This window comes from Cavia porcellus, unplaced genomic scaffold (assembly GCF_034190915.1).
Source record: "Cavia porcellus strain 051 isolate PalLab524CR breed Dunkin Hartley unplaced genomic scaffold, mCavPor4.1 scaffold_14, whole genome shotgun sequence".
In the NCBI taxonomy this organism is placed as follows: Eukaryota; Metazoa; Chordata; class Mammalia; order Rodentia; family Caviidae; genus Cavia; species Cavia porcellus.
Window position 1 is genome coordinate 69,697,538 of NW_026947497.1, and position 23,039 is coordinate 69,720,576.

The window sequence follows — 23,039 nt, forward strand, 5'->3', positions numbered from 1 at the left end:
TTGTCTTGTTAAGCGAAGAAACAAACAAAAAAATGGTTAGAATCATAGCACTCTGATCCACTGAATTGGAATTTCAGTCCTTTGGGGAATAGGTTACTTTTTCCTATTATATCAAGCGTGGGACTTTTTAACAGAGATGGATTTCTGACCTTACATAGAGCAGCAGAAATGCAGATGTGAGTGGCTAGAGTTTAGAATCTGCCAAGTTGTAATGACTGCCACATGTGCAGAGCTAATCCTTGGTGCTGGTGACCCACTGTGAGTATGTGTGGGCGCCGGGGCAGTGAAAGCCAGTGTTGAGGTGCAAGAGGCTTCCAAGATTACCAGGGGCCATCCTCTCACTGACAGGGAAGGGAGGCACAACCTAGAGCGTTCAGGCGGAGGGTGAACGGCTCTGTGGGCATAGTGGCAGAACAAGACCAGACTAAGTGCTGGCTCTCTGCAGGCACATCTCTGGGTATTGCGTCCTGCATGCCTGTGTGCTCATCCTGACTGGCAGGTGTATTTGGAAACCAGTACCACTGTCTAACTGTCCTTGGATAAGTTAGTGGATGTCCTTGGGTCTCAGCTTTGTAGCCTGTGACATGGCAGTCATCCCCCAGTAACAAAACAACAGTGAGGATGGATGAAATTCACTGCACTGCTCACTACAGAGACACTATTATCCCTACCCAGTAATCCTCACCGAAGCCCAGTGAGGCAGACACAGTTATCTTATTTTATAGCTTCTGTCTTCTGACTTTATCTGGACATGTTTTAGGTTCTTGTTTCTCAGCTTTTCTCCACCGGCAGCATCTGCCTTGGCGTTGGGAACATGTTAGGAACGTCGGTCTCAGGCCCCATTCCAGATATCTGGAATCAGAACCTGTGTTTTAACAAGATCCCCAGGTAGTTCACAGGATCGTTAGAGTCAGAGCGGCATTCTTGGGGGCCTGAGACCAGTTTCAAGGCTCTTAGCCATGGCCCCTGATGATGACTGGCACCCTGCCCACATTCTTGGGCGTGCGCTGCACAGGGCTAAGATAGCAGAGGGAGGAAGGGAAGACTGGCTTGAAGGGGTCCAGCGGGCTTTATCTTTTCAACGCCCTTCACTTCCTCAGCAGTACTATTCACAAGGGGTCAAACTCGATTGGATTCCAAGTCTTTCTGATCCCCAAACCCATGTTCTTTTTATTAAATCACGATGTCTCAGTCAAGAGGAATGCTGGGCTGTATGTGTGATAACTGCATTTCCCACAGTGTGAATATTTCTACACTGGCTGTTTTACCCTATTACTCAATTCCTAGAGGGGAAGAATTAAAAAAAGAAGAAGAAGAAGAAGAAGCTTGCACTGAAAGCCAGGATCCTGCAGCTTAATCAGTTATTTTCGTTTTTTTAATGAGGGTGACTATTGTGAAATAAGTAATTATTAATTACTCAAAAATAATGAAATATTTTAGTTTCCTTGCTACGGAAGCATATGGAAGTTACAAGAAAGCATATGGGTGTTTCTTGGGAAGCATATTGGTAGATGGACGAATTACAGCGGTGCCAGTATGCCTTTGTTTCCTGGCTCGGGCCATGAGTACGTGTGCTGGCATCTGAGCCCTCCTGTGTTTAAAGAGAGATTTATTTTTTTTTTAACAAAAATTCTCATCTGATGTGTGTTTTGGGCTGCCTCTGGACTTCCACAGCTCTGTCTCGTAAATCTCTACCGTATTCCCACACAGACATTACTGGCTGAGTGTCTACTAGAAATAAACCTTTGCTACAAGTAGCTGCAGGAGGTCCTTCTTTTCCAGATTTCCCTTCTTACATGCCTTAGCTAGAACGGCCCTACCCAGTGGAGGGTGGAGTGTGTGTGTATACACAGTTTACCACCATGGTAAAAGAACTAGGAGCTCTTTGCTCCATCAGGGATTCTGTGTCCCCAGGAGCCAGCCATGAATCTATGCACTACAAGTTTCTTCCTGGAATGGTACCACGGGTGCTCCTACGCTCACAGGCATGGCCACTTATCCCATGTATAATCTATGCCCTTTGTTTCTCCTTTCTTGTCCTTTAGATTTCTTCTCTTTTGCTGCTTAGGTAGTCAGTCTGATAGAATGCTTGTTCACTTTGCAAGTGATTGGAGCAATTTTGGTCATTCTGAGGACTGCGTGCATTTAGACTTGTAATGATCAGAGAGGTGAGATGATAAGATGATACGTTTGAGAAGGGACCTGGCTGAGTGTCAGACAACCAGTGTTTTTTTCTTTGTTTTGTTTTTTGACCAAGCTTTCTTTGTAGTATTCACTGTGTACCCCAGACAAGGTGGCTTTCTAGCCAGCTGAAGGGAAAAACAGACAGATATGTTGAGGTGAGCTTGACTCAAGAATTGGGGTTGTGTGTGAGTTTAGTAATATCCTGGGGAAACAATAGGATTTGGAGATGTCTTCTTCTTGAGGGGTTGTTAGAGAACCAGGACTGGAATTGGCTTTGGAAAATAACTAATTGGACTTTAATGGGATATTACAGGCAACTGAACAGTACATCTCTGGCAGGCAAGAAAGAATCTTCTTAAAGCAGAACCCAGAAACCAGTGAGTGTCAGGCATGTCCAGAGAACTAGTATAGATCACTGAAAGTGTGTGTTTGATGAAAACTATCCCCTTTCCTATGAAGCTTCATGTTTATCAGCAACACATGAGTTTTAGACAAAGATGGTTTCCAGGAAGCCTAGAGTTTTACAGGGTTTCTTACTCTGCAGCTATTATAAGCCTCATAGCCAAATTCTGGTAATTATATAATAGCAGTGGGTCAAGGCCCAGACTCCAGGTGTCCAGTTCACACTCTGGTGATACACTTGTACCCACAGGACATCACAGTTATAGGGCTTTGGATGGTCATTGTCCTTTACTCAATGAGACGGAAGGAGAAAGTGATCTGAGTCCTGAAACTAGCATGAGGGTTAGCTATCCTGAGTCTTGATGACCTTTCTGCTTCAGAGGGCTCACTTTCTGGAATACACTTTCCTCTGTTTTGTCTGTGCAGCTCTTGCTTTCTTGTCTGGAGAACCAGTGCATCCCTTCCTCCTAGGGAAGCCTTTTCTGCCCAAACCCCCCGCCCCTGTTGGAATCCAGTCCTACAATTCAGCTTTCCTTTTTTTTTTTTTTTTTTTTTTTTTTAATATAAGCTTCTCAGTGTGCTGCTCATTCTAATGTCAAACTCCTGGGCTCCAATGATCACTGTACTGTAGCTCCACGGAACCAAAGGCACGAACCACTACACTTGGCTGGATTTTCACAATTAGACCTTACTTTGTGTGGCCAGCTTTTCATTTCCTCTTTCCTCCCACTCCTCCTCACTTACACACAGAGTATAAAGATACTAACTCTAAGGACTACAACATTCTGCTTCTCTGACCTAGCCTGGCAGGAGACACAACACTCAATGAATAAATGCAGGACTCTTCTTCCCTCTTATTGTTTGTCATGGATAAGACATACACATTTAGAATTTCAGAAGAGGAAAGTTACTTAAAAATGTTTTTGTATAGTCCAGCTCTCTTCCCAGGCAAGAGATGATTGACCTTATTTTACATGCCTGGTTCGTTGCAGGTAAGTGGCAGGTTAGTTGCATTCTTAGGAATGGTGCCCGTGTCTCACCAAACATCAGAGAAGTGACTGGTACATGAGTTCCTGCTGATGGAGCAGGCCGTGGCTGGGCTCCTGCTTTCTATGAAGACTGTTCTGAATAATGCTGTACAGGTGACAGTGGGGTCACACATAAAAACAACAAACATTGACTGGATGCATCCTCTGTGACAGGCCCTAAGCTGTATATTGCCATATGGTCTTGTTTGGGTGATAGTCAAAATCTAGAATTCCCATTCATATATGAAGGAGGCAGATTGTTTCTAAATAGGATGTTTAGCAAAAGCTCATGCCGTAAGCATGGAAAAGCCCTGTAGAGTGGAGCAGTGTTTACCTCCTAGAACACAGGATAGGGCTTTGCAGAGTGGAATGCATGCCTCCATCCAAGAGGATTGGAGTACAGATCAATGAAATTTGTCAGAGGTTGTGATAAAAATTAAAGAAGAGGGTTAATGCTCGCTCTATAAAACAGAGGACTCCTAACTTTCCCACCCTCTTATCCACACAAGCAGCCTTGAATCTTCAGAGAGCTAAAACTTGGGTACCTCATTCTTGAATCTATGTAGTACTGGATTTTATTACATTTTACTCTCTGCTCTTCTCTGGCCAGCCCTGACCCCATGGAAAATCTATGTCTGCTTCTTGTACATTAGTATTCCTTTTCTTTCCTTTTTTTCCTTTCCTCCTTCTCCCCAGTTACCTGGGTAGCCTGAGGTCTTGAAGGCTTTCCTGTACAACAGTCCTCTGGACTGGGCTGTGAAAGTGCTGCTGGGGAACATAATACACAGATCTGCTAAACACACAGTAAAAATAGCTTCTGATCTATGGGGCTTGGTATCAAGCAAGAGGATATTAACGAGGTTTGAATGCTGCTCTGAAATGTGGCAGCTGCACACCCATATTGGCTGCTTTTCCTCCCTACCTCTGGCAGCTTGCAAGCAGTGTTGCCATGACACTCCCTGGGCTCTGTTTAGATCAGCTATTTTCTGAAGGAGTTCCTGACCTTCCCCACAATAGAAACTGTTGATGTGGTCATGTCGGAGCCTCTTCAGGATCTGTGTGAATGGTGAGGCCCCAATTTTGGGAGCTATTGGGAACGGTAGAACAGAAACCTTAGACATTTTGGGGTAGGAGGAATGGTTAAATATTCCTGGCTCTCACTGGATGTGTGAGGGTACTGTAGCCCATGGAGTGGAAGTGACTTGTTAAAGACGGTAGACCAAAATGAAAACATGTTTGGGACAGGAAGTCAGGTCTTCCGATACGCAGGTCCTGGATGATGGTCCTGCTGTGTCACCCTGGTCCTTTCCGAAGTGTCCCCTTGCACCCTAAAGGATGTGGATGGACCAGACCAGGGGATATTGCTCTGCCCAAGAATGGGCAGAGAAGACGAAAAAAAGGAGATCATTGCAGAGGAAGGAACAAGGAGATGATTTGAATGTGTCCCTCAGAGTTCATGCATTGGAAAATTAATCCCCATTACAATAGTGTTGAGTGTTGGGAACCAAGAATAGATGGTCAGGTTAGGAGACTTCTGCCTTCGTGAATGGTACAGTGCTACTATCCCAGGAGTGTGTTGGTTACCTCAAATATGGCTTGTTACAAAAATGAGTTTGATCTCCTGATGCTGTCTTGTTTTCTTGCTCTGAGATTTTCTTGTCTGTTTATCTTCTACAATGGGATGAAGAAGCCATAGGCCTTTGGCAGATGTAGGTGCCACACTCTCAAATTCCCAGCTTGTGGAACTATGAGCCAAATAAATGTCTACTATCTGTAAATAACTCAATCTCTGGCATTCCAGAACAGCAACATGAAATGGAATAAGAGACTTAGGTGCAGTGTTCTGGTTGCTACCAGCAGTGGCCATCTGCAGAGACCCTTTTGAGGACACCTGTTCTATCAATTTGCAGAAATTGAGTGGATCATGAGAAGGTCACAGAGGAAATGACATTATGTTCTCTATTGCTGAGAGCTATTTCCTGCTAGGACCTCATGTAAACTCCCAGAAAAGCTACTCATTGTCTTTACAAATTTTTTTAAAATATACTTTATTCTATAATGTATTCTTCCAAAAATTCACCTGTGAAATGGTGTTTTCTATATAAGATTACAAGATTTTAAGGGACAGAAATTGTGCCTTCAATGAGTCTTCTTTCCTTTGTTTTTTCCTTCCTGCCTTTTAGGAATGACACATGACAAGAGATCTAAACACATAGATTAAACATCCAGCACTTACTTGTATTTTGAACTTGGTTGAACTCAGATGGCTTCTTAATAACTTTTTATTAATTGCTGGTGAAAATTGGCAAATAAAGATTTTGGGGAACGGTGTTCTCACCAATTTAGATTCTGTTAGCATTTCCTGTATGTTCTTATTTAAATTTTCATAAAACTCGGTATTCTTTTATTACGGTCCTTTTTCAGTAAAAAAAAAAAAAAAAATGAAAATGAAGTGACCAGCTCCAATGCACCTCAGCTATTAAGTGCTTGAGAATTGATTTGGCTCTAGATCCCGTCTCCAAGCATTGCCATTGACTTTTCCCCAGTCCTTACAGAAGAGACCGTGTTCTTTCAACAGAGGTTTGGGCTTCTACTGAGGAGGTGCTAACCTTATTACCATGAGTGTTGGAGAAAATAATACAAGGCCTCAGGTTCAAATAGTAACTTTTTATGCATCAGGCAGTGCTTTACCTGACTTATTTTTTTCTGTATTCCAAGGGAAAATACTGCTTTTCTATCTTTTTAAATTATTTTCAAATTGAAGTAAGCTTTCAAATACTTTGTAAGATTCCTTTAACTTTTAATAAATTCAGGCACATACAGAATACAAGAAAAAAATTTTCTGCCTTTTGACTAATGTAATGATGAGCAAAAACTACATGACATTTTTTTTTTATTACAAAAGAAGGATGCAAAGATTTTTGAATGTCACTCCTAAAACACAGATTTTGGTTGGGCTGTTTTGTAGGGTTTCTTGATTGTTGCCATATTTAGTAGATGATATTTATTATCCTTTCCTAAATTTTTATATGATTTGGATGATTTTGATTATAATATTTGCATTTTTTCTGAAAATCCACAAACATAGAGTAGTCTTCTTTTAAAATATATGTGCTCCAAAAGAAGAACATTGTTGCCTAATTTGAATTTCAGTGCAGAGACAAAGCGGATCAGTAAGAAGTACAGTGCCTTGTTATATTTAGATCTCATGTTTTCCTTCTGTGTCTTTCCAGGTGTTTAAGGATGAGAATGAGTTGAATAATAATAATGGCATAATGTCCAGAGAGAAAGTTGAATACAAAAGACAAGTATTTGTGTGGGTCTGTTTCTGCATTGTGTACCAGTAACGCTGTGTGTGTGTGTGTGTGTGTGTGTGTGTGTGTCTGTGTGTGTGTGTGTGTGTGTGTGTGTGTGTGTGTGTGTGTTTATAAAGTCTCCACAATTTGGAAGAACATCATAACTTTGGAAGTAACAGAAAGAAAACTTATGTATTTGAAACTTGGCTATTTCAAGGAGGAGTAAATATTTTAAAATTTATTTGAGTGCTGGTATAATGAAGTTGAAAACATGGTATCACTTGGTATTAAATGGAAGTCAGAGACTATCTTTATACAGTACTTTCTTTTAGATGGAAGTTTGTCTTGGGAATTGGAGCGTTTTTCCATAATTTCTACATGTCTTCAGCCCTCATTTTTACTCATAGTTTGTTGAACTACTTTGAAGTGAACAATGATCTTGAGAAGAGACTGAAACACTAACAAAAAAGATTTAAAAAAATCAGTTTTGTACTGGGTCTTGCTTCAAACGTGTCTGCTTTGCTCTAGAATTTCTTACATGTATCTGTTTTGTCCTGAAGACAAAAAGAATATTTTACATAGGTTTGTATCAATGATATTGTTGACTTGAAGGTAGTTGAAATGGTCTTTATAAAAACTCTTCCCATGGAGAGCTCAGAGATGGTTCAGAAATTTCTTTAGAAATTATCTTGTTACTCTTGAAATCTCTTTACTTCGTAGATTTTGCAGAATATAGAAAGTTTATCTGCCTTCTTGGAAAAATTTTTTAAAAAAAAAGAAAAGAAGAAAAGGATAAAAAAGAATACCTCGAGAGTGAAGTTTTCATACTGTTTTCATACTATCCCAAACTGTTAATGTGGGAAAAGGTTTCACATATTATCAAATGTTACAGAGCTAGAAAAAAGGTAGGCGTGCAATAAATAGAGCACATATATATGTACATATATATATGATCTGTTTCTTGTCACAATATTTAACCCAAAGTACTATTTACAGTAATGAATCAAAATGTCAGTTTTAAAAATATGAAGTGTCAGAGTGTTCCCACGTTGCAGAAAAGTTTGATGTGACAGTTTGTTAATCATATGACTATGACATAAAATGCGTCTCACAGTGTGTTTTGCTCTGCCCTCTCTCTGGAAGGCTCCTGACACTTCTCAGTGAATTCTTAGTTCACTAACCCAAGCTACTAACCCAAGGAACACATTTGGGTTACACGTTTCCCACACCTCACACAAATGCTGCTATGTTTTTCTGTACTTAAGACTGAATGGATTTCACATCATTTTAGAATGGTTTGATTTTGTGCCTGACACATTTATGTATAGTAGCTAAAAAAAAAATGCTCTTCTGTAAATTTGCTGTTTTCATTGCAGAACCATACACATGACACTATAAGCTTACAGAATGGATGCTTTTTGTTTCTCCATGCTGAGTTTCCCAACATGTCATTTAGCCGTTTGTTAAAACTCGCTCTGTGACCTCGGACATGCTTCTTAATTTTGCTTGGCACATTGATTATTTCAATTTCTTAATCCTTCAAAAGAATTGAAGTTTAGAACACAAATACTGTATATTTGTGAAAAGACACCATAAGTTCTTATATGAAAAGTTATGGCTGAGTGAATTATTTGTTCTGTATCCCCGAGACCACAGTTCACATCCATGGCTCGGTTTCTTCCAAAGAATTGCTAAAGGTGAGATTAGATTAAATCAGTAAATCTTTAAATTTTTAAATTTATGCCGTAAGGAGACTTAGGATTCTAAGAAGAAATAAAACCTTCAATGATGAGATGTGAGGCGGGCAGTAAAGATGCTTGAAATGTAGAAGCTTTGCTATCCATCTGTTAAAAGTTAAGAGGTTTTTTTTTTTTTTTTTGTCGTTGTTATTGTTAAGTGCTATTTCACTTAGAGAAAAGGTTCCATTGATTAACCTGCCTGCTGTGCCCATCTGTCGTCTGGCTGACCTAGAGTCATCATGCTCTAACTCTGTGGCTCTGCCTACCCGTTTTTGGTGGATGGCAGTGCTGAGCAGTCTTGGCTTTCTGACTAATGTGGAGGTTCTTTCTCTAATGAGGATTCTCCCACTAAGGGTAAGTGGACCCTCATGTATCTGATTTTAATCGTCACATCATTTTAGTTTTAATAAACTTGATCTTGGCAGCTTTCTAAGTGATTAAAGATCCTTATTTAAAACAAATACAGAAACCAGAGGTATAGAAGCTTCTGGTCAAGGATCTGAATTTTATTCCTTCAAGCAAATGAGATTCAACTAGTTTGGGGAGGAGAATACACACCCACATTTTGAAATTTGAAATCATTCATTGATTTGCACTTTCTGTTCGATTCTACTTCTCCATAAATGCACAATCACAACCATCTTGATCCATTTTTTTCTAATATATCCCCATATGCATCCCCAGATATGGTAGAGGGGCAAAATAAAGGGTTTTTAATTATAAATTAAGGGAGAGGCTGTGAGAATGACAAATGATGTAGGTATGTGATTGAAAAACACTGTCAAAAAGTCTGTGAGTATCCATGTAACAAAATGAAGTTGTAGAAAATATTTTTCTTTGACATTTTATTTTTTATTAGTTTGTTATACACAGTAAGTATGTTCACCTTGGGGGAATTAAGATAGAGATACTGATAGACGTAGATACAGATATAGATACAGATGTGTTGTGAATTGATTCTTTTTATTTTCTGTTTAAATTCCTGTTTGTCCATCACCAGATCCCTTCCCATCTTTTGAAGAGCCAATTCTTTGAATCACTGATCCTTGTTTCATTTTTACTTTTAATTTCATCAATTTCTCCTGTGAGCTTTGTCATTTCCTTCCACTAGTTTCAGATAGAAAATAACTTTCATCAATTAAAAAGTATATCTTAAATCTTGGAAAGAGTATACACAGCAATTTTTCTGGATGCCCATGCATCACATCCAAAATTCCTCAGGTTGATCAACTCTTTCAATAGCTGAAATCTGTGAGTCCACGAAGTTGATGGTCTTAGGAATGACATAGAGTGGAATGTTCGTCTAGGAATGAGTCTTAAAATTGTCTGCTCCTAGAAACAGCAACTGCATATGTGGTCAGGAATATTCTTCTCTTAAATCAGATGTATCACTGGAGGACCTGTCTGGGTTGTGCAAGGGGATCAGTCTAAATCTGTGAACAGGATCATCATACAAAATCTGGGCGTGAGCTCTTATTCTTTAAAAAACTGGTGAGACGTGGCAAAATATTCTAAGTGAACATTAAACTCTAAAAATATAGTTGTAAATGAAATGGAAAATGTTTATTTTGTGTTTAGTTGTGTCAAAAGTGTAATTAGTAGAATGGATTATTCGGTTGGAGAAATGACATATGAGAATAACCTCCAAAACAGTATATTTGCTATCTTTGTTTTTGTTTTTTAATCTTCATTTTTAAAAAACTTTCCATTGATTTTCCTGCTGCCATTTTTCCCTTCCCTTCTAGAGTGTAAGGACCTTGAGTCTGGGACCTTGTCTGTCTTGTGGATGTCTATTTCCCAGATATCTGGAGTCACACTTGGACCATCTGTTAGCTCAGTAACTACTTAAGGAAGAGATGAACAATCTTAGAAAGATAGAAGGTTGAGGGGAAAAACATGACCTAAGTCTGGAAATTTGTGATATGGCCACTTCTGAACTTCCTCAGACTCTTACTAAATGCTTTTCAAATTAGGAAATATTCTGAGCATGTGCATCATTAGGCCACTTAATTCTTGCAACCTGCCTTTGATGAAAGTACTGTTATTACATTTCCCCACATAGAAGTTGAGAACCAGAGATGTCATATGGTTTGCTCTAGGTCACATAGTTCCCAATAGATCAAGCTAGGATTTGAACTCACATGATTTAACTCCAGCACCTACTGCTTTAACTACTAAGCTCAATAGTGTCTGCACAATGATTGTAATTACACCTGCCTGTTCTGCCTTCTCCCATGTTGTGAGGCTGGAACTAGATGATAGATGTGAAAGTTTTAGGGAAAGTGTGAACCAACTGATGAAAGTGAATCAAAACACGCGTAACTAGTCTAATAACTCTAATTTAAATGAGAAAGTGGAAACTTAGAGTTGAGAGACTAGAGGAAAGCAGTTTCTTCTAATAGGAATGGAGGGCAGGGCCTGAAGAAGTAAAGCTTCATGGGGGAAGTGACAGTTGGGTTCAACTTGACACCAGGTTCTGGTAAAGGGAAATACCTTCTAAGAAAATGAGATGAACAGTGGCAGAGATATCCATTGAGAGCTGTTTAGATGAAAAAGGCCTTTCCAAAAGTGTGTGGGCAGAGGAATGGGGAGGAGTAGGGACCTGTGGTGGAGAGAGAGGAAACTGTTTGATGGATCTGGACTAGGAAAATGAAAGCATAACAGAAGCATCTCACATCTTTCTGGGGCCAACACTGACCAAAGAGATGATTCCTGCCTTATTTAATGTGCTTTGCTACATCAGATGTGAATGCATTGTCCATAAATATTAGTTCAAGGAAGTACCAGCCTAGACAGGCCAGTCATATAAGCCTGGGAAATCCTTCGGAGCCTCATCCGAGCCTCACATGTGCTCACCATGGACCACAGCAGGCCCAGGCTCCAGGAAGTCCTGTGGGAGCAGCAGTCAGCTTGCTGGCTTTGACTCTGATCTTGTTTCTTTGAGCAACCCCCTGAAGAGCACCTCAAAAACCTTTCCTAGGCAGTTCCTTCAGGCCCCAGGTGAACTGACTTGTGTTCATTTTCCAGCAAGCTATGTTTCTGCGGAGCCAAGTTTCCCCTCAGAGCAGAGCTCCCTTCACTCTCAGGGCAGCCAAGAGTCCCATTCTGAAAGAAGTGCGACAGAGCACATTTGCCTAGAGAAATTGTCCTGTGTCATTTAGAAAGAAAGCTGTGCCTAAGATTACACACTGGAGGACCTCAGCCCTTCTAGCAAAGTAAAAGTGAGAAGCAGGAAGTGGAGGAGCCTCAGGTTTTGAAATGCAACACCCTGCGAGGGATGGTTACTAGCTGCGAGAAGCTCCCTCTGTGGCTACCTTGAGAAGAACTCACGGTGAGAGGCAGTATCTGACTTGCCAGCAGCAGGGCTGGGCAGTGTCCTTTCTGTGCTTCCTCTCCCCTGCCCTGGCCCAGGGGGCAAAGAAAGTGCCTACTCCAAGCCCAGCAGGAGGCTGAGAGCCCTCCTGCCAAGGTCCCCTCATCCATTCTTGCACAGTCCAGTGAGACTGGGATTATTAACCTCCTGTGTATGAGGACAGCTTATACCAGAGTGCTTCACTCCTGTTGCTTTATGCGATGGATGCTTACGGTGTTTCCTTCCTTCTCTTCTGTTTGGTGAATTTATGCTCCTCCAGGAGGCAGAGGAGGTTCTCCTCGGAATGTGACTCCAGTGACTCCAGTCCTGAGTTGCTTGATGGTGATGATACTGTTGTTCCTTCTGTGAGCTCTTCCTTCACCCCTTCTTTCTGGTCCACCCTGTGACTTACCTGGTGGTTCTGGACCCCACGCTGGTGTCCCGCATGGCCAGTAGGCTGCTTTTTCAGCAGTGTGGCTTCGCTGGAACTTCATAGACCCTGCCCATCCCTGCAGACCCTTCAGCAGCTTGTGGTTCTTAGCTTCCTTTGCTGACTCTGGACCTTCTTATTTCTGTCATTTTCTTCCCTTTACCTGTTAGCTTTTTGCTCTTTTCCTAGGTCCTGCCTTAAGTTCAACCCCCTACTTTTCAAATGGTCATGTACTGGAATCACCTGGGGAATCCCAGCCTCAGAAGGGAAGGCTTCTAGGTCTTGAGATAGTGTGCGAGAATTTGCATTTCTGTTCTGCTCCAAGATGGTGCTGAAACTGTCTGTGGGCTCAGTCTAAAGTACAGCTCAAGAACCTCTGTTTTCCAGGAATTTAACTAGCACTCAGTCCAGTGGGCCTGCCTGCCTTCTCCCTTTCTCCCTTCCTTTCCCAATCTTTCCCCAAGTTTCTTCTTCCCTCTCTTCCTCTCTCCTTCTTTCCTTTCCGTATCCTTCCCTCTTTCTCTCTGCCCCTCTCTCTCTTTGCCCTTCCAGCTGGCCTCCCCTCTGATCATCTCAGGTCCCTCCCTTCTCCTCCTCCTCTTCTCTCTTCCGTTCTCCTCTCCCCACCCTTTTCTTTCTCTTAGTCTTTCTCTCAGCTCTTTCTCGGCCTCCTCCACTCCTTTCTTTCACTCTCATGCCCGGTAATCATTTTAAGTAAGAAAAATAACTTTTTATAAGCAGTAAAATTCTGGATAAGAGTCTAAAATTTGGATTGCATCCTGCCATCACCCCTTTCTAGCTAGCTGTGTGCTTACTTAGGCCAACTGCGTCTTAGGCACTTGGAGTTTCCTTATCACTGAAATAATTCTTCCATTTCCTTCCACTGCAGACACTCATGGGAAAGATCAAATGAGATAGATATATCGAGCTTTTACCAACGTTGTTCTCTTCGTTTTTGTACAAGAGAGCCATTGACTTTATCATGAATGACAAGGCTTTAAGGACTGTTTTCTATGCCACGCAGTAGGTAGAGGTGCTGAGACTTCAGGAAATCTCTTTCAGGTTCCTCCCGATGAGGAACCTGAACCCTCTCACACCTATATTTGGGAGCTTAGGTCAGAAGAACAAAATTCCATTTATATTGTAATTTTCTCTAGTAGAGTAGATTTTGACAGTGAGTTTTTGAGTATTATGCTGATGTTTTGAACTTCTTATGTGAACTTTTAAAGAGCAATATGTGGTGGTTGCAGTAGCAATGGGTCAAATTTATAAATTCTTAGAATTAAGTCTTCAGCACCAAAAATACCTTAAAATGGAAATTTCTTCTAGATTTTCTTCAGAAATCACATCCATACTTCCAACATCAACTCTGCAAAGCCCAGGCCTGGCACGGAGGAATAAAAATATAGCTAAACATTTCTTTTTCCATTTGCCCAGTTGCAGTTCAGTGGGAGACATTCACATGAAATTAACTAGCTGTGGTCCAAAGCAAAACACACCAAGTGCCAAAGCAGAGGTAAGGATAGCAGTCTTTGGGGACCCACAGGTGTTGCTGGGGTCAGCACTCCTGTGAGAGAGATGGTATTTGAGTGCACCTTTAAGACTGGCAGAGTTCACTGGGTGAATTTCAGGGCAGGAACCTGCTAGGTGAAGGGCTGTGTATCAGTGCTCTAGGCCAGGGATGGTGGAACTTTTAGAATCCCAGTGTGGAAACTACAGCCCCCTGACTCATCAAAAAGTGTCAGCACGGCAATTAAAACTGAATGCTAAGGTTTTAGTTTAGAAAAACAGCTCATACATTAACATCTTTTGTTTTAAAAGAAACCAAACAATGCATGTGTCATAGGTTCTCCATCGCTGCTCTCTGTATTCCCTGGTGTTTTATAGCTCAAGTTATATGAAATGTGCTGTGTAGAAATATGAGACTATTTCCTTTGAAGATCCTTCACTGATATTTTGGTCTGTCTTACCATGCTTATTTTATTTCCTTTTGCATTTTTTTAAAACCTCTTTAAAGGATATTTTTTCTGCCGCTGTTCCCATCCTCCCCCCGCAGTTTTCTTTCCCTGTGATCAGCCTCTGTCTTCTGCTCAGTGGGCCCGCCATTCCCAGTGCCACTCCTCAGTGGGCCTCCCAGATCCCTTTGAGTTTCCTTTCTCTGGCCCCTAACTATTTGAAAAATCCCCATATCTTCTTACTTCTCCTTACTGCTCTTGTTTTGATTGGCTGCCCTCACTAGCAACAGCCTCTTGTTCGTTTTCCTGTGTGAATTACACGGGCATGTTAGCAGTATGCATGCTCTGGCTTTCTCCTCTCTCAGGTCTGCATCATCACACCTATAAGGCCAAGGGTTGTGTTTCCAGGTCCTCAGTGCCCATTTGTGGCTAGAAGGAGACAAGGTCACAAGAAAATAAGTGTGAAACATCAGGTGGCAGGCTTTCCTGAGAGCAACTGTATAGGCTACATTCGGTGACCAGCGAATCTGAAGCTTTTGTTTGTTCCAAGTTCCATTTTGATACTTCTAATAATGTAAGATAACTTTACATCAGCTGGACTCAGGGAATTGCACCATCTACTACATTATTAATTCCAGATGGGGAAATTCATTAAAGCTCAAATTTTGTTTGAGGCCCAACTGTTTCTTAAATTATTATCACAATTATTATCTATTTGTTTTTTTTTTTTTTACAACTGATGGGAAGAGAAATTTAACAGCTGTGTGATTAGCAGGGCATGAAATTAAAAATGTTTTGCACAGAACCAAGAGGTTGTTTACTATAGGGTCCGTCCTCTGAGAATTAGTATCGTCAAGATTGGTCACAAGATGCTGTCTTTGACCATTCAAGTTCGATTTTTACATCCAGTGTTTTGCTAAAAGGTCTTTAACCTTTTGTGGAAGGAAAATGTCTGTGGACTCATTGTGGAGGCTGCACCGGCAATTTTAGTGTTCACAGTTCAGGTGACATCTATGTTTGTGTCACAAAACAACAGTGCAAGTAGAAGCCTCATTGCTTCAGGAAAAAACAAACATAAGATTCAATTTGAAGAAATGAGGTAAGTTAGGAGTGGGCTTCAGGCTCCTCAGTGGCTTTGGTTTTCTGTCTCCAACAAGACGTTCACGTTTTCATAGAGGCAGGTTCAGACTGATGGTGACGCTGGTCCTTTCAGTGTTCTTCGCTTGCATGGCCTGGTACTTCTCGAGTCTCTGCAGTTGTCCTCCTTTGTCTGGCACTGAGGAGCTTTGTATCACTCATTCATCCTTGTGTCACCCTTCTACAGAATTACGAGAACATATGGTCAAGTGCACTACCTGAAGTGTCTTCCGTTAAGTTTGAGTCTTATTCTGTTTGCTCTTGATAAGCTCTCTGTAGCTCTTTTGCCCGAGTATCCCCTTATCTAATAGAGGTAACAACACTACAAACTTAAGGGTTTCTTAAAAAAAGTTCCTACTGGAAAGTGGTCAATACTCTGCTTGACTCATAGTTCACACTCTCTTAATATTATCTACCTCTATATTTTAAAAAATAAATTAAATACATTGTCCTGTGTTCAGCAATCTTTGTCTCACATTTAGCTCCATTGGCTCAACTTCCTGCTTGGAATCCTTCAGCTATGTTTGTCTTGCTGTCTTTAATGAACAAAGTCTTTCCTGTGTGATAGCTTATTTACTTGCTTTAAGTTTTTGTAGACAAATTTTTATTATTATATTTATTAACTTAAACCAGATATAATCTCTGCTCTTAAGGGGTTTTCTTTTTGAGAGTTTGTGGCAGTTGATGCACGTACCTCATGTTGGGGATAGACATGCAAAACCTGCAGAGAGGTAGTAAAGGGATATGGTCACTGGATAAGAGACCGAATAGTTTCGTTTGGGAACTGATACAAGGGAGGAAAACATGAAGGATAATTTCGTGGGGGAGGAGGGATTTGAGCTGGAAGCTGCACCTTGTAGCATTTGATCTGGAAGAGAAGAGGAAAAGCCTGGCACACTGTGAAGGGTGCAAGCTGCCCCTGCTTTTTTCATGCATCCCTCCCACTGCCCCTGCCACCTCCCAGCCCTGTGCAGAGCAGGCATTGTTAGGTGGGACCCAGGGTCTAGACCCAGTGTGTGTGCGTGAGGCTTCTGTAGTTTCCAGGTTCTCTACACAACATGGCTAAGGAGTGAGCCCCCATAATTCAGTGAATGTCTACTGAATCCTTTTTATTTGTTTTTCTCTCACACGACTTTTAAGGGCTATGAGGGTGTGCTTTAGTTTTCAAAAGATGTCTAAATCTCAGCTCATACCTTTGTTTACTTAGGAGCCAATGTTAAAGCGCTTTTGTCTTCTGCCATTAAAATAAATCTGGCTGGTAGTAGGCAGAAGAGCACTTCCCGTAATACATTGTATGGTGGGCAGCAGAGAGGGTGTGTAAGCACCTTTCCCAGAGCTGGTCACTAGGACAGGTGGGATGGTGAGCCTGTTTCAGCGTGGCTACTGCCCTGCTTACCTCTTCGTGAAGTGACCTGATGAGGCACCATAATGCACATGTTGCTGTTGGAACACTGCATGTCATAGATGCAGAGTAATGGGCCTGAAATTTTAGCTCTCACGCCAGAACATGGACCTGCAGGTCATGGAGATATTCAGGCAGTGGGATGTGAAGGCAGCGACACTGCTCCAAGGGATTTTCTTTTGTTCAAAATGTCCTGGAAAGTGCCTTAAAAAAAAACAAAAACAACAATAACAAAAAGACCCACCATTTTTTGGTCATGAAAAGTAATTTTTAATGACAGTTTCTCTTTTAAAAATTTTCCAGTTTATCATTATAATATTGTTATTATTATTATTATTATTATTATTATTATTATTTTGTACTAGGAATCGATCTCACAACTGCACACTTGCTGGATAGGCACTGTGCCGCTGAACTCTATCCTGCACTCTTTATTATATTACTTGCAAATGAAAAGTTGTGTATGTTAAAGATGTGCAAAGTATTTTATACAACCTTGACTTTGTAACATGATTCTAAGAATCTGGCTAATTAGTGTATCTGTCACTTCACATAGCTATTTTTTGTTTGTATGATGAGAACCTTTAGAACTTTTTTTTCTTTTTTGGACAATTTCAGTTATACAATGCCGTGTTAGCTAACATCACCCTGCCATACACAAGGCCTCCAGCACTTTTCAAAGCTTTTGTGTCTTCTGATTTCTATCCACCATCTCAGTCCCTGGTAACCATCTCTCTTCTCTGTGCTCCTGTGAGTTCAGCTTTTTTAGACTCCATGTAAAAGCGAGAGAGCTCACGCAGTGCTATCTTTTGTACCTGGCTGATTCTGTGGAACACAGTGTCCTCCAGGTTCATTCATGTTGTCAGAAGTGACAGAATCTTCTTTCAAAGACTGAAGCACAGGCCGTTGTCTGTGCACCATGTTTCTTTATGCACTGGTCTATCCACAAGCCTTCGGGCTGCCCCATATTGAGCTATGGTGAGTAGCACTGCAGTGGTTACCGGAGTGCAGATGCCTCTTTATGATATAGATTTGGCTTGGGCAGGTGATGCCAGAGTCCACAGAAAAGTACAGTAGATGTTCATTATACTCTTTCCCTCACTGGGGCCACCTTTCTCAGCACTGTGTGACAAGGGCTTGTGAGGCTGGGTGCAGGGAACAGGAGACCGTCCTTCCTGCCCCCTTCAAGGCATCATGTTCTATGCCTGTGCTCCACGGGATCTTAGTGCTTGGGAAGGTGTTTTTCTGCAGGGATCCTTGTTCTTTTGGATGATTCTGTGAGGACACAAAGAGTGAAAACTCCTGTTTTGTCATGGTGCTATGTAACCCCCCACTGGAATTGTCTTCAGAGACAATGATGAGTCACCCCCAAAGTCCTAGAATAATGACATGTGGAAGCATGAAATCTGTTTCTCATTATGTATGTGAGAAAACCGAGGCCCCAAGACAAATCTTGACATGTGCCATGAGGTCTTTCTGTTAAACAGGGGCAGCATCCATTCTGGTTCCTTATTAACTGTGCTCAATACTTGCTTATTTTCTGCTATGAATAAGAGTGATTCTGAGTTAATTCTATGAATAATTTGAGGGAGAAAAGGAGGGAGGGGGGCAATGAAAAGGAGAGACTGAGAGAGAGAGAATGCAGAGGAGAGAGGAAGAGAGAGAATGAAAGAATGAGGGAGAGAGGGAAAGAAGGAGAGGGAGAGAGCAAGAGAGAGAGACAGAGAGACAGAGACAGAGAGAGACAGAGAGAGACAGAGAGACAGAGAGACAGAGAGACAGAGAGACAGAGAGAGACAGAGACAGAGAGAGAGACAGAGAGAGGGGCAGAAGCTACCTTTTCATTGCTTATCATCACAGAGTGTATCAGTAGTGAAGGAAGAACCCACCCAGCCTTTCTGCAGTGGGATTCCCTCTACATTCTAAGATTGGGACTCCTACTTTCCAATCTCAATCGCTTTGACTGTCAAAAATTTTATTTGGTTATTGCTACATCTATTATGAGGCAAATCTGATGTCCATAATAATAGTGTTAAGAATACTAGTTAAAGTATGAATCTGGCATAGGAAAAAGTAGGATGAAGCAATGTAAATTCCTGATTAGGTTGTAGAACTTAACCTTCATGGGTAGGGTGGGTCATCCTTAGGTGTAAAGATGTAGCCTCATGAAGATCGTTTTCCATATCCATGGGAGCATTTCTTAAAATGGGCTGCATGGAATACTAGCTCTGTGAGTGGCCAGATCACTTTGGAAACCTCTTGCAGTTATATCCACCCCTTCAGGAGAATCTCCATGCATATACAGCAATTTTAATTCTGAGAAGTATAGGTTAAAAAAAATAGCCATGACTTTCCTTTATGTTTTGTTACATTCTGGTTCTTACCAAATACACATTATAACGGGACCATCTTGTGGATGATTTCCCAGTATTGTGCTTTGTGAAACATTCTTTGGACTATATTGTTAAAATTCTTATGATTCACATCTGTCACCTTGTAATGATCTAGTATAAAATATGAAGTCATTTGGGATGAACTGTAGACCTCCATCTGCCCTCCCTTCTTCAGGCAAAATTGAAGGTTTATTTAAGGATCAAACAGTTTCCAAGTGAAATGTTAGGAGGGTGTAAGGTGGGGGGCTTTTATAGCCTCCAACTTGCGGAAAAAAGACAGTGTTATACCAGCCAACCAGTTTCAGGAATTAGGGCTTTTACATGGAGAGTTTTTCCTGAAAATAGCTTGTTTTTAAGTAAAACTTGGTTGGCGTTTGGTGGTAGGCTTTTTGATTATTTTAAACTATAGCAGAATATTTTGCATGTAAAACTACAACTTGTAAAGGAAGCTACACTTTAACTCTTTGGAAACAGTTGGCTTGACCATGATTTTTTGTTTTTGTTTTTGTTAATTTTTTTGTAACTCGCATGTTTACGATGTTAGCTTTTCATTAAGTTGGCAGGTGATTTTGTTCGAGACCACACTTGACAGATGAGGACACAGATTCATAAGATTTTAGAAAGCTTTCCAAATCTCTCTGCTTAGTAACAAGACGAGGCTAAGATCAAGTCCTCTCACTTACCCACACTTAACCCGTTAACTTAAAAAGAAAAGATGTTAGCTCTTTTGGAGTGCAGTAGGTAGTTACATAGACAGGTGCATAGAAAAGTAAGTGGGTAATAGGTAAAAGCTTGGGTTGGGAACTCTTTTATGGAGCTAAGACTCTGTAGACTATCTTCTCTGTCCTTTCTTCAGAAAGATTTTACCTCCTTGGGTCAGTCCTTTGATACTATTCTCTTAAGATCTTGATTCACTTTCATGGAAGAGGTTTGAGAAAGACAAAGCTATGCCCCACATTTCATCCTTTTGTCTGATTTCAAACAGACAGTGTTTAAAATTTTCACCGTAAGAACTGGCTCACCACCAAGTGCTTGAGTGGTACTGCTTAGGTAACTCTCTAAGTCAGGGATACCCTCTTCCTTCACAGATACAACAGAATGTCAGATTCAAGGAAGATATTCCTTCTGCAGGGATTGGTTCAGTTTTTGCAAAAACATAGTACAGTGATTGTGTGTGTGTGTGTGTGTGTGTGTGTGTGTGTGTGTGTGTATTTTATTATAGGTAAAAGAATTCGATGGGCTGCGAATTGTGAGTGAGGGTTAGGATTACATCTCCCACTTAACAAGTCACCATGGAATCTGTGGAGTGATGCTAGCTCAGTGTGTGGTGCAGGGTCACGTGAAAGACCACACACTGAATAAGCAATAGACAGTGTGTTGTACATGCTGAACTTCCCTGGAAGTAGCCATGGGATCAGACCCTGGAGAAATCTAGGGATGTTTTGAAGCATGTCAGTCCCAGTTTTTTCATTCGGGCTTCAGAGGTCATCATTCTTATTTGTGAATATGGTGAGGGTTGAGTGAGAGACTGCATATGAATGTACTTTGTAAACTACGAAGCACACTGTGTGTAATGCATTATTATTATCAGTAACAGCAAACAGATACTTCTCTCCTTAGGCCGTGTGCTGTTCTGAAATTCTGCTTCATTAGGTGGCTTAGTTCCGATGGCAGCTGTCATGCATCGGTGAGCAGCTCCGAGCATACTGAATGAATGGGTCTCCCAGTTTACTTGTGCTTGCAGGTGATTTGCTCTGAGTTCCAGGCAAATCCCTCACCTTTAGTTTTTACTCTTTGTAAAACAATCTTGTAGGCTAGGTGGAATGTAAGGTCCTTTTCTGGCATTTGTGATTGTGTCATGCAGTGTTTGAGGCTTTTGGGCTGTGTCACCGATTATTAATCTGAATTCTTACTTTAACTGAATGCTGTCATAATCTTCCTTTCACAAATGAGGACACCTAGAAGCACAGAGATCTCGTGTCTATTTCCTGATGCTGCACAGCCAGTAAGTGGTGGGATAAGTGTGTAAACCTGGCACTTACGCTCCAGGTGGATGGCGGCTAGATGGGTGTGCATAACTCTGTACTGATCCGCGTGTGACATGTTGTGGAGTCCAGTCGTCATCTGGTCAGCATGATAATTTTCTCTTAGCTTTCAGTTGGTGTGTCACATGACGCCCAGCTGGGTTCCCAGCACCATGAGAGGAGGTTTCCACGTGGTAATATTTATTTTTCAGTGTCTTGCTTGTGCACAGTTTGTTTTCTGCCTGCCTGTCCTTGTGATTTTTTTGACACCCGCAGCCAGGCCTGCCGCTGGCATCCACCAGCACTGGGTTTGGTGGCGATTATTGTCCCCTGCATGGCTGAGAAGGGTATTTGAGGAGCTTGCTGTGGTACAAATCTGGACAAGTTTCTCCCTCGGGAAACGTATTTCAAGTTGTGGCCTGTTTGTTGTCTGTGTGGCATGTGAACCCGATTTTTCTCTTGGCTGTGTAACTCCACCAGTCTTTACTTTGCTGTGCCTTTGTTTTATTATATTTTTTAATGACTTGGTTTTCTTGGGCATTGGTTGGATATAGCACAGTGTTTGTAGAGCAAGCACATCAGGGAAAGAATCCCACACATTGAGAGTGGGTGCAAAGCAATACTTCCGTCCCCAGAACCTGACATAAATCTTAGATGGGGGATGTCTGATTCCGACCTTCTCAGCATGATGCTATTTTGGGATCTCTTGTTGGACCAGCTGTCTCAGAGACTTGCTTTTCACTATTAGCCTGCTTAGTGCCCATGTTTAACCATTACCATAACATGCCTAGTTGACTTTACAGTCTCCATTAAATGACCCACTTTAGAAGTCATTCCATCATCTACATATGAATCATTTGATAGATACTGAGCCAGGTACTCCTGAGAATACCCAGATAGATTACACCCAAGTCCCAGAGTATTTGGAGACCAAATACTCTGAAGTGGTAATTCATTAATCCCGTGAGTGACTACTACCCCTGACCAGACACGACACATTCAGAGTGTGGACACTTAGGAGATAGTAGTGCTTTCATTAGTGGGGAAAACCCACTGCATTCAAAATTTTACAAGTCATTTTGTAATTGTGGTCGTGATGGTGCCATGAAGAAATGTCTCCAACTGTGATGTAGTAATGGCTAGCTTTTTTTCTCTTGACATTACTTGTGGGGAAGTTATGTTTCCTGAAAGATGAGGGGTGAACCAGGGGGAAGTAGGAACAAGAGAGCAGGATGAGACGCAGAGTCTCTTGCAGAAATCACAAAGTGTTTGGTGCCAGCTGTAGCTGGGGAGTTGAGAGACATAGTTGTAGACGTAGACTTGGGTAAAGACATAGACCTAGATGTACACATAGGTATAGCAGAGATGAATGTTTTGAGTTTCCTGCTAGAGTCTTACAGTGTAAGAAATAATTTCAGATCTACCGTTTTGATTCTGCATCCATTTCTTACTGTGTGTACCTTCCCTGTGGGACTCTTGGAGGAAGGAGCAGGTAGGTAGAGGCAAGGTTGCTGCTTACAGATGTTCAGCTTCTGTCTTGGTCGTCTAGGGCATGTGGACTAAAAGCCTGCTTTCCAGGAAATGATGAGGTTCATTTTTTTCCAGTGTGCACAAAAGAATTTAAGGGTTATTAGAAGTCCAAGTGTGTAAAATATATGGAAAGTTTTTTTTTCACTGAAGTTTGGGTAGCTAGATAG

General features: G+C 41.4%; 1 protein-coding gene across 10 annotated transcripts in view; it reads left to right on the forward strand.

Annotated features, from left to right (window-relative positions):
- The window catches only part of Lpp (LIM domain containing preferred translocation partner in lipoma), a 606,732-nt gene that overhangs the window by 157,624 nt on the left and 426,069 nt on the right, over positions 1 to 23,039 (forward strand). Inside the window, exon 1 of one of the 10 annotated variants that reach the window (XM_003477084.4) lies at positions 3,151 to 4,680. The exons of the other annotated variants lie outside the window; for them this stretch is intronic. Within the exon in view, the coding sequence (XP_003477132.2) occupies positions 4,678 to 4,680 (3 nt within the window). The 5' untranslated portion in view covers positions 3,151 to 4,677. Of the gene's footprint in view, positions 1 to 3,150; positions 4,681 to 23,039 lie in introns of those variants that run through there. 10 annotated transcript variants of the gene reach the window in all.